Source organism: Dermacentor variabilis, chromosome 5 (genome assembly GCF_050947875.1).
Source record: "Dermacentor variabilis isolate Ectoservices chromosome 5, ASM5094787v1, whole genome shotgun sequence".
NCBI lineage: Eukaryota > Metazoa > Arthropoda > Arachnida > Ixodida > Ixodidae > Dermacentor > Dermacentor variabilis.
The window spans coordinates 8,158,020-8,172,463 of NC_134572.1; the positions used below are offsets into that span (position 1 = coordinate 8,158,020).

Consider the following 14,444-nt stretch of genomic DNA (forward strand, 5'->3'; position numbering starts at 1 on the left):
ACCTCGATGATGTGGTGATTTTTGGCAGCACATTGAGTGAGCATAACAGCCGTCTCAGTCTTGTTCAGGATTGTGTCAAACAAGCCGGCTTGATCCTAAATTCCAAGAAATGTCGTTTCGGGGAAACCGAGACATTAGTACTTGGGCATCTGGTCGACAAAAACGGTGTGAGGCCAGATCCACGGAAGATTGAGGCAGTCAGCTCCTTCGAAGCACCGAAGTCAGTGCGGGAGTTGAGGAGTTTCATGGGCCTGTGCTCGTATTTTCGTCGCTTCGTCCCAAGATTCGCTGACGTGGTGTACACCCTAACATGTCTTCTCCAAAAAGCCGTCCCTTTCAACTGGACATCAGCTTGCGACGACGCGTTCTGCCAGCTAAAATTTCTACTAACATCAGGGCCCATATTACGTCACTTCGATGCATCCGCACCTACGGAAGTGCACGCTGGTGCCAGTGGCATTGGCATCGGTGCCGTACTAGTGCAACGTCATCACGGAGCTGAACACGTTGTGGCTTATGCTAGTCGCTCTTTGGCTAAGGTGGAACGCAATTACACTGTGACCGAGCAAGAATGCTTGGTAGCTGTTTTCGCTGTGCACAAATTTCGGCCCTACATCTACGGACGACCGTTCACTATCGTTACTGACCACCATGCGTTACGCTGGTTGGTGAATCTCCGTGACCCGAGTGGACGACTGGCACGTTGGGCTCTTCAACTGCAGGAGTACGACTTCGTTATTTCCTACAAGTCCGGGCGTCGCCACGCAGATGCGGACTGTCTCTCCCGCATTCCTCTGACGACGACGGAGCGTGACGAAGACCGTTTTGATGACTGTTTTGCTCCCATTTCTTCTTCATTCCCAGACTCGACGACTTTCAAAGCAGAGCAGGAAAATGATATTAGTTTGGAACCTCTATTTGTAGCCGCATCGCGTCCTGGAGCCACCGGTCGATTTTGTGTCTGCGACGGCCTGCTTTACAAGACCAATTATTCAGCTAAAGGCACACGCTTCCTTCTGGTGGTGCCGCAGAGTATGCGAACGGACATGCTGAGAGCCATGCACGACGATGTGACCTCTGGCCATCTAGGATTCATCAGAACTTTGAACCGGGCACAGGAGCATTTTTACTGACCCAAAATGCGGGACACAGTCAAGCACTATGTTGCCAGTTGCGAACAATGTCAACGCTCCAAGCGCCCTACGACCGCTCTGCCAGGTCTTCTCCAACCTCTGCCGCCGCCTCGCCTGCCATTTGAACAAGTGGGTATCGATCTTCTGGCCCCATTTCCCCGATCATCTAACAACAACCGATGGGTGATCGTATGTGTCGACCATCTTACCTGTTACATGGAAACGGCAGCCGTACCATCTTCAACAGTTGCGTCCGTTGCAATGTTTTTGCTTCGATTCATTATTCTTCGACATGGTACCCCCCGTGTCACCATTAGCGATCGCGGTCGTCAGTTCGTTGCGGACGTCGTAGAAGAGCTGCTTCATCTCTGCAGTTCGCAGTTCCGTCATTCAACGCCTTATCACCCTCAGACATATGGGCTTGTAGAACGTACGAACAGAACTCTAACATGCTGGCCATGTACGTATCTTCCGATCACAAGGACTAGGATGACGTACTCCCCTTCATCACCTATGCTTATAATACTGCAAAGCATGAGACGACCGATTACAGACCTTTTTATCTCCTTTACGCACGTTCACCACTAAAGGTGCATGGACACTATAGTACCGTTTGACTTTCACAGCGAGTACTCTGTTGCCAAGACGCTTTGTCTTGCCGAAGAAGCCCGGCGTATCACTCGTCTTCGTACTGTGGCATCGCAACACCGATCGAAATAGTGCTATGACAGCCGACACCAGTCTGTCTCGTACGCTAAAGGAGACTTTGTGTGGTTGTGGACTCCGGAACGTAAATGTAGCTTATGCGAAAAGTTTTTACCCCAGTACACGGGTCCATTCGTCATTGTAGATCGCTTGAATGACTTGACGTATGTGGTGGCACGCTTGACGTCCGCTGGTCGTCGGTCTAGCCGGACCCAGTTAGTACATGTTGCCCGTCTTAAGCGGTTTCACCCTACGCTTTCTGAGTGATTTGGACGTGCCCAGCGGGCTTCGTCTGGCGACCGGGGATTGCTACGGCATGAGCCGGGCGAGCAGAAGAGGAAGAAGACGTTAGCTGGTGCAGCCTCGGGACGCCATCTTGACTTCATCATCAATCTCGTCCCTTAAATAAAGCCGGATTAACATTAACTGTAACAATATGTTTCTCCTTGGCACGAAACAAGCGTTTCGAGGTTTCTGGGATGGTTTTTCAACAGTCCACGTTTACTTAATATTAACTTTTCGTGTCCCTTTAAGCGTCTACGTAGGCTAGCACTCATCGCAGATACGTGGGCTCCAGTGTCGACGAGTGCTTGGACAGGTACGCCGTCTATTTTGACGTCTATTACACTTCTCCTTGTGAGCACAGACAGAGGATTTGCTGTGGTAGTAGGCAATGCAGCACCGCCTCTGAGGGCTGCATTTCTTAGATTTTGAAAGGGTGCGGCCAAACGCCACAGGGGATGAAAGGTGACGTGGCTGCAGTGAACGGGAAGATGGGCGACATGTTTGCGGTGAACGAGACTGGTGTCCATGTGCCGATGGCGAGAGACTGTACCACGTGTTCCTAGCAGAGTTGTCTGCACTGTTAGACTCGGCGGTGGGCAAAACACTTCGGGCATTTCCATCAACACGGCTCAGGTTGGTCGGTGTGCGAGTTGTTGAGGGCCACTAGTTGCGACAGTATCGGGCGACATGACCAATGCGGTGACAGGTGAAACATATCGGCTGGTAGTCCACAGTTCTCCACACAGTCGGGTTGCAATAACGCGGAGAGAAGCGTCGGGGTGGAGCGCAAATAGTAGAAAGGTGTTCGTTAGCTCTGGGATTGACGACAGCATAGACAGAATGTAATCCATTGTTTTTAAGTTCCTGGCGAACGATGCCTTGTACGAGAGGAACTGAAAATGTGGTAGCATCAGGGCTATGTGAAGAGAAAGCTGCTGGCACCATCGCATCCAGTTCACATCTAACGATTCGCACCACGTCCTCTGATGGCGATGCATGCTGCTGTGCGGGTTGATGTTCACACATCGATGTTGCGGCAGTATTGGGAAGTCTGGCGAATTGTTGCGAGACATGTCGGCTTTTGGCCTGCTCGAATTGTCGGCACTCTTTAATGATTGCATCAACTGTAAAGCAGCTTTTGTACATGATCAGATTAAATGCGTCGTCAGCAATGTCCTTAAGCACATGCCTGACCTTCTCAGCTTCTGTCATGTCATGATCGGCCTTACGACAAAGTGCCAGCATGTCCTGGATGTACGAGACATAGGACTCTGTGGGGGATTGGGCACAGGAGGCCAGTTCCTGCTTTGCGGCAATTTTACAGCCGGCTGGTTTGCCAAACAACTCTGTCAATTTCTCTTTGCATTGGTCCCAGCTGGTTAGCTCCTCTTCGTTGTTTTTGTGCCGCACCTTTGCCATGCCTCTTAGGTAGAACAACAGGTTAGCTAGCATAAGCGTAGGGTCCCATCTGTTGATTCCACTCATGCATTCGTACAAGGCTACCCACTCTTCAACGTCGGCGCCATCGGTCCCGCAGAAGGTTCCAGGATCCTTGGGTTACACAATGACAACCGAAGGTGACAGCAACATAGCATGCGATGGTGAGGTAGGAGGTGGCAGTGATGTTGATCCCGAATGCTCACTGTCATTCATGGTGCGGTCGGTGATGCGACGTTCACTGCGGAGCTCAGTTTCCAGCCGTGGTACCCCGCACCTCCACCAATATGTTACGAGGATGTTGGGAGTATAGAAGATTATATTTACAATATATATACAAAATGAGTCTGAGTAGTTAAGATGGCTGACCACCAACAACTCGCAGCAGCCAGCGTCTTGCGACCTTCTTCTTCCTCTCTTCATTCATCCTTCCGTAACAATATGCATCGACGATGAAGAAATAAATAAGTTGTTAGTCAGCACCACTGTGTGTCGAATCTTCCTTTTGTGGTCCGTCTTAGGTGTTTGCACTGTAAGTTTAAGTTCAGAAGCTATTTCCGCCCTGGGAGTTCACAATGCATGCATCTGAGCTTGAAATTGCTATACATTTACATGAGCTTCTATCGAAGTAGTCCTGCTCCGAATTCTACACAGACGTCTCAAAATCACATGCTGGCATATCGTACACTACTGTTGGTCACTCTTCTGAATCTGACATGTTGAACCTCCTAACAAGCATCTTCACTGCAGGCGCCTATGCAGTACTGTCTGCGGTAAAACATATAAAGAAACTAAAACTTGACTGAGCAATCATATTCACAGACTCGTTAAGTCTTGTAAAAGCACTCCTTTTTTTCAAAAGCATACAAATCCTGTCTTCAATGAACTTTACTTACTCTTATGCAACATCAATTTATCACATAGACGTAGTAATACGCTGGCTTCCTGGCCATAGAGGAATCGAGGGTAATGTGCTTGCCGACGAGATCGCCGAATCAATAGCATCGCAGAGTAATTGTTCTGCTGCTGTCCCCACCACAGACATGAAGCCTTTCCTAAGAAAGAAACTACAAAGCCACTGGTGTAGTATAGTGTCGCCCCCTGCCAGATCTCTGTGTTATCATACATTTATGTTTCGTAGTAGTTTAGCTAGGTGGCGCACCCTCCTTCTGTCATGTGACGAGCTGGGACCAATCAGGAGGTGTCATCTGGCGTGTGAAGTCCGTTTTAGTAATAAACGGCCGCGAGCTGGCTCAGTCCTAGTCCGGCTTTCATCAGGAGCAGTTAGCTCCGCGTCTCCCTCTCTGTGTCAGCGTTCGCCGCGTGTTCACTGGGCGCGGGCCCCCACTTTGCCTGCCGCTGCCGACACAACATCTTTTGGCGACGAGGATGGGATTCCCGCTGCGGTTCCGACCGAAGCTCCGGGAAACCAATGAGCTTCGCCCACCTCGAAGCGGCCGGCGGTGGCGACTGGACGGACACGCGACGAGCGTCCGCGCTCGTCAGCGCTTTCGGGCGTGAGGGACAACGAAAGTACTTTGCAGACGAGGAGCAGGAAGCAGCAAGGCAGTTAACCGGCGCAGCGTCAGCGTCAAGTGAAGCAGCAAGGCAGTCGACCGGCGCAGCGTCAACGTCAAGTGATGCGGTCCCGCCAGCGTCAGAGTTCCAGAAACTCTTGCAGCGGCTTGACCGGCTGTTTGCCGCGTCAACAAATGTTCTGGCGGAGAGGCACGAATTCACCAGTCGAAGGCAGTTCGAGGGAGAAGGATTCCTGGAATTCGTGACCGCATTGAAGGAGAAGGCGGTACAGTGCAACTTCGGCACAACCTCCAATGAGTGCGTCCGAGACCAAATAATACATGGGGTAGCGAACGTCAGCGTTCGCGAAGTTATTAGCTCATGGTGAAACCCTGTCCCTGGACAAAGCAGAAGAAATTGGACGCTCTTTAGAAGCCTTGCATCGAGTGAACCGCGCGTTTGGCTCGGAAAATGTACGAAGAATTGAGGTATTTCAACCTGGCGTTCCGTCGACAGGCCATGACAGACTTCTTCCGGGAAGCCGCCAAGATGACCGACTTCTTCCGTGAAGCCGCCAAGATGACCGACTTCTTCCGAGAGGCCGCCAAGAGGGCCGACTTCTTCCGAGAGGCCGCCAAGAGGGCCGAGTTCTTCCAAGAGGCCGCCAAGAGGGCCGACTTCTTCTGAGAGGCCGCCAAGAGGGCCGACTTCTTCCGAGAGGCCGCCAAAATGGTCGACGTTTCGCACATGGCTCCTCCGGGAACCGTGGTGCATGCGATCGGTGTGGCAGCAGGAACCATATTGCGTCTTACAGGAATTGTCCAGCAAGAAATTGGCGATGCAACGCCTGCCAGACGGGCCATTTCGCTTCGGTATGTCGAAAGACCCAAACAGCGGTGCAACACGTCTCTTCCGCAGAGACGTTGTCTTAGTCAACTTCCGCAGGGCAGCCGTCCGCGTCTGTCTTGACGGTAAGTGCTTTTGAAACTAAAAAAGATTTGGAAGTTCCGCTCGTAGTTAACGGCGTGTCCATGCGACTGCTGGTGGATACGGGAGCGTCTGTGTCATTCATGACGGCCGAAGATTTTAGAAATCACTTTGGTCGACAGCACAGGCTGTCACAAACAACAGTGGACTTGAGAAATTTCTCCAAGCAACGCATCGACATTCAAGGCCTGTTTCAACCACTGTCCAGTTTTTCCAAAGGTCATGCTCCGTCACGTTCCACATAATGACTACAGGAACATCACTGCTGGGTTTAGACGCCATCCAACGCTTGGGCATACAGATCGACGGTACGTCGCTGACATGTCGTCTACCTTCGCTTCCTCCAATACAGAGCCCCACAGGTGTGCCTCCGGGTTTTGATCACCACTTCAGTGACGAGTTGGGTCTCGTCAACAACTTTGTGCACCGAATTCATCGGCAGCAAGATGCGAAACCAGTATCTCCAAAGTTGCGCCGTCTACCCCTGGCTCTTCGTGAACAGGGCACAAATGAATTGCAACGTCTCGAGGACTGCGACGTCATCGAGCACGTTGAGGGTGTCTCCACTCGTGGTGGTGCGCAAGAAGGATGGAACCATGCGGCTCTGTGTAGATCTACGGGAACAGGCGAGTCTTGTGCTTCAAGTTCAAGAAAGGGTCTTGCAGAAACAGTGGCAAACTAAGCAGTGTGTAGACAAACATAGAGGTGCTCAGGCAACTTGTGTCAAGGTGGGAGACACCGTCAGAATTAGATTTAACAGGAAAGGATTTTTTAAATACAGTAAACCTCGTACAGTGAAGGCCCAGATAGGACCATCTATTTTTGTACTCAGTGATGGGAAGACGTGGCATGTGTCTAAGTTAACCCTAGTGATGAAGGATCCAGCAGGTAGGACATTGTGTACAAGTGATAGAGACTTTTACTCATATTCAATTCTGGATAGTCATTCCGATGACTCGTCTGTAGTGACAGCACCTTCTCATAGTTATAAGCATCAGCTAAGTAGTACGTCTGACTGTATCACTTCCGAGTCTGCACAGTCAGCAGTCATCTCTGATTCCGTGGGGGAATCGGTAGCCTCCCAGGACTTGTTGGGACTTCGAGAGGAGCTTCCTGGGCAACCCTCTCCAGCTTTGAGTGACAACCCCATTCAATTGTCCAACCAGGGGGAGGGAAATAGTAGTGGGACGACTGGGTCTTCAAAGTCGACCGATACGCGTCGCAACCCCCAAAGTTCTTCTGAGGTACGCACACGTCCTCATCGTAACAGAAAAGAGCCTCCGTGGCTCGATGATTGTTTTTTGAGTGTAGAGCGTATTGCCGTCTTGAAATGCCATGGCTAGGGGCCTCGCTGTGACATTACGGAGACAGTTCACATGTTTCGTTAACACAGGTATAAAATGTGTCTCTTTGATGCGGTGCAATGAGTCTTGTGCCCGTGTTGCTTGTCGGATTTTGTTTTGAGTGACTGCCTGTGTTTGGTGCCCCAAGTCTGGTGCGCGTGTGGACTTGGGCGGGAACGAACTGAATCGTTGTGGACTTAAGTGCGTGCCTTGTGGCGACTGGTGCGCGTGTATGTGAACGTGGGGGGGGAACGAACTGAATTTGTCCTTGGACTTAAGTGCGTGTCTTGCATGCACGTTTCACTATATGCTTACTTTGTTTCCAGGGGGGGATGATGTAGTGTAGTGTCGCCCCCTGCCAGATCTCTGTGTTATCATACATTTATGTTTCGTAGTAGTTTAGCTAGATGGCACACCCCCCTTCTGTCATGTGACGAGCTGGGACCAATCAGCAGGTGTCATCTGGCGTGTGAAGTCCTTTTTAGTAATAAACGGCCGCGAGCCGGCTCAGTCCTAGTCCGGTTTTCATCAGGAGCAGTTAGCTCCGCGTCTCCCTCTCTGCGTCGGCGCTCGCCGCGCGTTCGCTGGGCGCGGGCCCCCACTTTGCCTGCTGCTGCCGACGCAACAACTGGCAATGCTTGTGGGACGCTGAAACGAGAAATAAGCTTCACGTAATTAGGCCGAAGTTAGGTTTCTGGCACCCAACTACGAAAACACGAAGAACAGATGTCCTATTCACTAGACTAAGAATAGGACACACATTTGGCACTCATAACTTTCTCTTGACTGGTAACGAGCCCCCAACCTGTGGTAGATGTGGTGACAAGCTGACCGTCCTGTATGTCTTCCTGGAGTGCCGGGAAGCCAAACGAGACAGGAGGAAACATTTTCCTTTTGCATACCGCCATTGCGTCCCTCTGCATCCGGCTATGTTTCTTGAAGAATGGCTTTTTAAGACCAAAGCAGTCCTCCCTTTCTTGAATGATGTTGTGCTACATGTTACAAGACCATTAAATTCATAGCGTATCGTCTTTCCAGAGGATGCCGCTATGATAGTTCTTTTTGTATAGCGCATGCCTCTATGCCCTTTTGTTTCAAGGGCTCTGGAGAGGCAGTGGTGCTCTAAGGTCTGTTCGATTCAGAAAAAGGTGCACGGCACCTCAAATGAAAAAGTGCAGGGGGTGCCGGGCTGCACCCACCCGCTGCAAGGTTCAAGGGTGCAGTGCACCGCGGCGGCACCTTGCATTGCACCCCGTTCAATCGAGCACGGGGGTGCAGGGTGCACTGCTGCACCTCTGGGAATCGAGGGTCTAGGTGCAGTGCACCGTGAATAGGTGCAGAAGGTTCAGAGAAACTTGGCTGAATCGAATAGACCTCTAGTCAGTTTTAGCATGTCACATATTTTGTATATTGCATCGTTCTTTCGCAGCGCATTTTAATTTTCATAGTACACGTCGTTAGTCATTGACATAATTTTATTATACTTAGATTTTATGCAATTTACATCAACTCTTTTAGGCCCCTTTACAGCCACGTCACATTAACTTCACAAAACCCATCAGTCCACTGCGAATTCATTAATACTAGCATGGCACTCTTTGGCCATACCTGGCCCTTACGCCATTAAACATCAAACATTCAATCCATGAACCCCAGAACCGGACCACAACAGTAGGCGCCTGCCACAGCTTCTTCTCTGCAGTACTCGCTTGCCCGTGACATATGAAAAGGCCAGCATGCACTCAGTTTCCTCTTCCAGTACCACCAGATCCCCTGTTGGGTCGTTGCATGTCTAATTCATAGCTGTCACCACCAACAGTATTAGATAAGCATGCTCACCTATCTGTTTCACAGTCCATTTGGCATAGTGCCATTGAAAGCGTGCTGCAATACCTTTACTGTGCATTGCAATACCTTTACTGTATTAACCATACTGTGTGCTTTTAATAAATGATAGCCCAAATCCATTGCTGTTCCCTGTTGCAGGTGACACGAAATGAGCGTCATGTTTTGCTCTAGCGGCATCATATTCTGACATTGCTTACCAGCGTCATTTCGTTTAGATTTCCTGTCGCTGTTTTAAAGCACTACCCAAAAAGAAAACGACAAAGCACATCTCAGGCTGCTCGGGTCCCACCATCTCACAAACTTCCTGGCAAAATGCCTACTGCTTGAAGAAGCTGCTGGTTCAGGCTGAACTTGAGAAGCGCAACGTAACCTTGCAGAAGCGGCAATAATGATGACATGCCTCTCGGGTGGATCAAGCCCCACCATCCCGACATCCCTTGACATCTCATGCTGCAACAATTTGCACAACGCTTCGCATTGCATAAATGTCGACTACAGTTAACTTCCTTGAATTTTTTAGTGACTTCAGATCATACGTTTTCTCGGTTAGTGGGTTATTTCTCGAGTTTTTTTCCATGATGTATGAACGAAGTTCTACTGTACATGCCTTTCAATATGACAGGACCTGTTGTGATGCCTCTGCTGGATGGTGCCAGTGTTGGGGGCTACCAGGAGCCAGAGCTCTTCAGCCATACAATCTCATCGGGCCATGTGGTGTTTGGCCTGGTCTTCAAGCCGGCACACTTGGAGCCACAGCGTCGTTATCCCACAGTGCTCACCATCTATGGTGGCCCAGAGGTCCAGCTGGTTACAAACTCCTTCAAGGGCATGCGGTAAGATGGGTTACAAAACACATCAAATTTTGTCTCCATTTCTTAATCTCTTACAGCCAGAATTTTTTGCCTGAAGAAAAATGATTTGGATCGTGGTTAGAAATACATATACGCAAGATAAGAACATCCAAACTTACTCTTACTTACTCTTGCTGCCTTGGGTGAGTTTTGTACATTCATTTAAAGAACACTGAAACAGCCGTATACAGTCACCGACCAATAAATTGGACACCAATAATCCAGACATGCTTGGTAATTCGGGCAGCTTCACGGCACGGCCAATGGCCCCATAGACTTAATCTGTAATGACGACTGATATTTCAAACAGCTGCCAACTCTACATTCGATTATCCGGACTCCGTCTGTGGCTGTAACATACACCGACTCTTCCGCCATTACCCCCTCTGGCAACCTCGACGAGTCATCAAGTATAGCCTCAGAGAGGCGAGGCATCAAGTGTGGCCTCAGAGACTACATGCTAAATGGTAATCTCTGAGGCCGTGCCTTGGTCGGAGCCCTATGCCTTGGATATTTAACGGCAAATGCCTATCTTGGAAACTTTGCCAGCATTATAGGTTGCATCAACATCGCGATCATCACATCCTCTTCTGGCTATTTCGGCAACCCCGCACATGGCCTGCTCTCGTCATTCTGTGCTTGTTTGTTTAGTTTGCATTCCAGACAGCACTCCGCTGGCTCCCAGAAGTCCTTCTCGTGAAATCATAGACAAGCTGCGTCAAATGGCATCAACGCAGGTGACTTCACAGTCTGATTAAGCCCGGCTTGCAAATGAAGAGCCTCAACTGCCGCCTACCGAAACAAGCTCAAATGCGGACGTCACTGGTGACCTGCTAGGCTGCGGTGTGCCAATTTTTGCCAGCACTACAGTTGAAGACTTTGCAGACGGTGACAACATGGTGTTGTTATGTGCTGAACTGAATGATGACGAAATAATTGAGCAAGTTCTCCCACCGCCAAACAGCACTCTAACTCGAATGTTGATGAAGTGCTGTGTGCTTTGGAGCCTTCACATATGGACCTGACTCGAACCTTTGAAGTCCTTGCATGGGCATACAGCAAGAGCACAAAATTGGCAGAAATACTGGCTTACTTGGTTGCACATAAGCGGAAGTGCGTGTAGCAATGAATCGACCACTTATTCCTTGCACAGGGATCTTAAAACATAAACAAAATTATGTTTTCGGGGATACATTAGCTTTTTCATTAGTCATTCGATAGTTCGGACTTATTTATGTTCCCTGTGGAGTCCGAATTACCAGTTGTTGACTGTAGCACAAAGCAGTGCCTTTATTTACGCATATTTTTGCACGGAATAAACTCGGACTTAGCATTTGAGCCGAATAACATCATAAGCCAGTCTGTAAAACAGTTGGTATTGCAGAGCTGGCGGTTTCAATTTATGCACCTGAGTGGATTCATTCACATGAGTTTCTTGGAGTGTTCGCCCTCATTGGAAGCACCACACGCACAGCGTTCTTTCTTGAGTCAGTGTTGGCAGCACGCTGATGCGATTTTGCTGCATGACCACATATGACATCAAAATCCGGGTGCACCAATTGCCGGCCTTGATTGCCAGGCTAAACCTGCCTATTGCTAGAACTCACCACTACCACCACCATGTCAAAATCAAAATTTATCTCGCTTAAATAACTGCATTTGTGATACTGTCAAGCAAAAGTGTTGTGCTAGAGAATTTTGTCGACCACAAAGTGTAGTTTTCCTGTAGTACAATACAATTTTTTTTTCCGCACCTCTGGTAGGTGAAAAAAAAATCATTTTTGTGATACCAGTAAACTTAGTTAATTCAATTTTCATGGGACTGAAAAAAAAAAAAGGCCAACTAATTGAATGTAGAAGTATTGAGCGTATCACGAAAATAATAAATTAATGCTCGCTATGCCAATGCACCTTTATTTACTAAATAAATCTGCAACTGTTGTTTCTATTTAGCGCAGCATCAGTGCAGAAGTGGCAATTCTTGCCACCCCATGACTGATCAGCACTTGCAGTGGCGAGGACTTCATGACCTCTGTGTTACGCATGCACGCGCATATTACGGAGGTTGTGGGTTCCACTTCCATCAGTGACAAGTTATCTTTTTTTCCACTTTCATTTTTCCATTTCCTCATTATTTTCTACATTTCAATTTGAACCACACAATTACTCCTAAGCTCTCCTTGGCTTCATAGCCTCTTGGCTTTATATGGTTGGGATTACCAAAGATAGAGTCTCTCTGTTTCCCTTCTCGTTTATCCACAGGAAGGGACACATGTGGATGGACACATTGCTTGCATGCATGTACACATACATAAACAACCATACATGTACATGCACACATATACTACATACATGTGTGTGGGTGTGTCCACGTACATGAATGCATGCTTGTGCATGTAAATTTGTAGGCATGATGCATCTGCGTGCAAACACACATGCACACACACATGCACACACTCGAAAGGGTGTGCACACGTGCACGTGGATGCATGCGTGCGTGCACACATATCCACAAATGCATCTACATCATGCACACCTGCTCGTATGCGCACATACACTTGCATATGCTCCGAAACGCACGTGCACGCACATGTACAGGCATGGACACTTGCACATGAACATACAGTAGCACCTCATTGATACGTTCCTGTTACGTGCATTTTCTCGGCACCAACGTTCACAATTGAGAACATAAAAAATGGCCCAATAGAGTTGCGCTCATATTTTTCCGGTTCATAGGTTCCCAGAAAACACGATTTTTTGCCACCAATGTTCAGTACGTTGCCAAACTGCGATCCTATGATTAGTTTTCCGGCCGCTAGATCCCATGTAAACAAGAAAAAGCGTGAGGCATGTGTGATCAAGAACAGTCTATAGCTGCCCATCGTGGCAGCTTCACTGCAATACTTGCCTGCCCATTTCACATGAAAATGCCGGCACATGCTCAGTTTTTCATTTCGGTACCAGCAAATCTTCCCCAGGGCCATTGCACATGGCATTTACAGCTGTCACCGCCAATCCTAGTGTGATAAGCATCTTCGCCTATCTGTTTCACGGTGCGTGCCGCCCTAGGAAGCGCAGCGCATGCTTTTAATAGGCAATAACTGAAACGCACTGCCGTTCCCTGCTGCAAACTGCGATGGCATACAGTTTGCGGTTGCTAGATCCCATGTACGCAAGAAAATGCACGAGGCGCGCATGATCGAAAATAGTATCTAGCCGCCCATCACACGTGAGAATGACGGCGCACACAGTTTCTTATTCCAGTACCAGCAAATCTCCGCATGGGTTGTTGCCCGCCACATTCACAGCTATCGCCGCCAAACCTATTGAGATCTTCACCTATCTGTTTTACAGTGTGTGGTGCGTAGTGCCATTGGTAGCGATAATCCAAACGTGCCGCCGTTCCCTGCTGTAGGCAGTGCAACGTGGGCATCATGTTTCACTTTGATTTTCTGTCGCCCTCTTAAAACACCACGCAATAGGAAAACAACAAAATGCACTTTGGGCCGTCAGAGCACCACCAGCTCAATGCACGTCAGCGTCTCATGCTGCAATGATCCGCACGACGCTTCGCATTACATAGATGTCAACAATAGTTTCTTTAGTTACTTCGGATTGTACGTTTTCTTGATTGGTATGTTTTTTTCTCTTGGTTTTTACAAAATGTATGAACGAGGTTCTGCTGTATATGCATGTGAACATGCATGGATGCATGGGCATACACATCTATGCCGGCATGCTTGTGCATGTTTGCGTGCTTGCATTATGATTATTAAAGCTGTACAGGGGCCAAATTGTGGTAAGAGCGCACTTTGCACCATGCTGCTCCAAACTGGCACTTTAGGGGAAAATTGTGCCAAGTAAAGCATGAGAGCAAATGCCTCCTTTCATTGATGCTACTTTGGTAGTAAAACTGAAACCTAAACCCGATGCGTGCTGTTGCTATCATCATCACAATCCTGGAAGTCAACAGTAAAGATAGCTATGAATATAGCACATGTCAGTTCTCCATTCACTGCTCTCACCCTTTGATGCATTTTCATCCAGCTGATGTTCCAATGTACTGCTGCTGTACAGTCTTTTCGTTTGGGCCATTTGTGGTGCAGTTCAGTAATCCTAACGGAGCTCACTCCAAGAGGATGTTGGATCAGAAAGAAGCCTTGGATAATGTCTGGCCACACATTGTTCAGGATACAGTCAAATCTCAATGTAACGAATCACGCGGGACCGCCGAAAATTGTTAATTATTTTGAAATATCGTAAGCAAAGACTTGCGGTTATAATCCAGGGGACAAACCTAAACGTAGGATTGAAAATACGTTGGCAGTAGACGC

At 48.6% G+C, this 14,444-nt stretch overlaps 1 protein-coding gene across 5 annotated transcripts in view; it reads left to right on the forward strand.

Moving 5' to 3' along the window:
- Positions 1 to 14,444, forward strand: part of LOC142582228 (dipeptidyl peptidase 9-like) — a 155,207-nt gene that overhangs the window by 111,535 nt on the left and 29,228 nt on the right. For all 5 annotated transcript variants that reach the window (XM_075691678.1, XM_075691676.1, XM_075691680.1 and 2 more), the window contains one exon: positions 9,879 to 10,089. In XM_075691678.1, the coding sequence (XP_075547793.1) occupies positions 9,879 to 10,089 (211 nt within the window). The remainder of the gene's footprint in view (positions 1 to 9,878; positions 10,090 to 14,444) is intronic.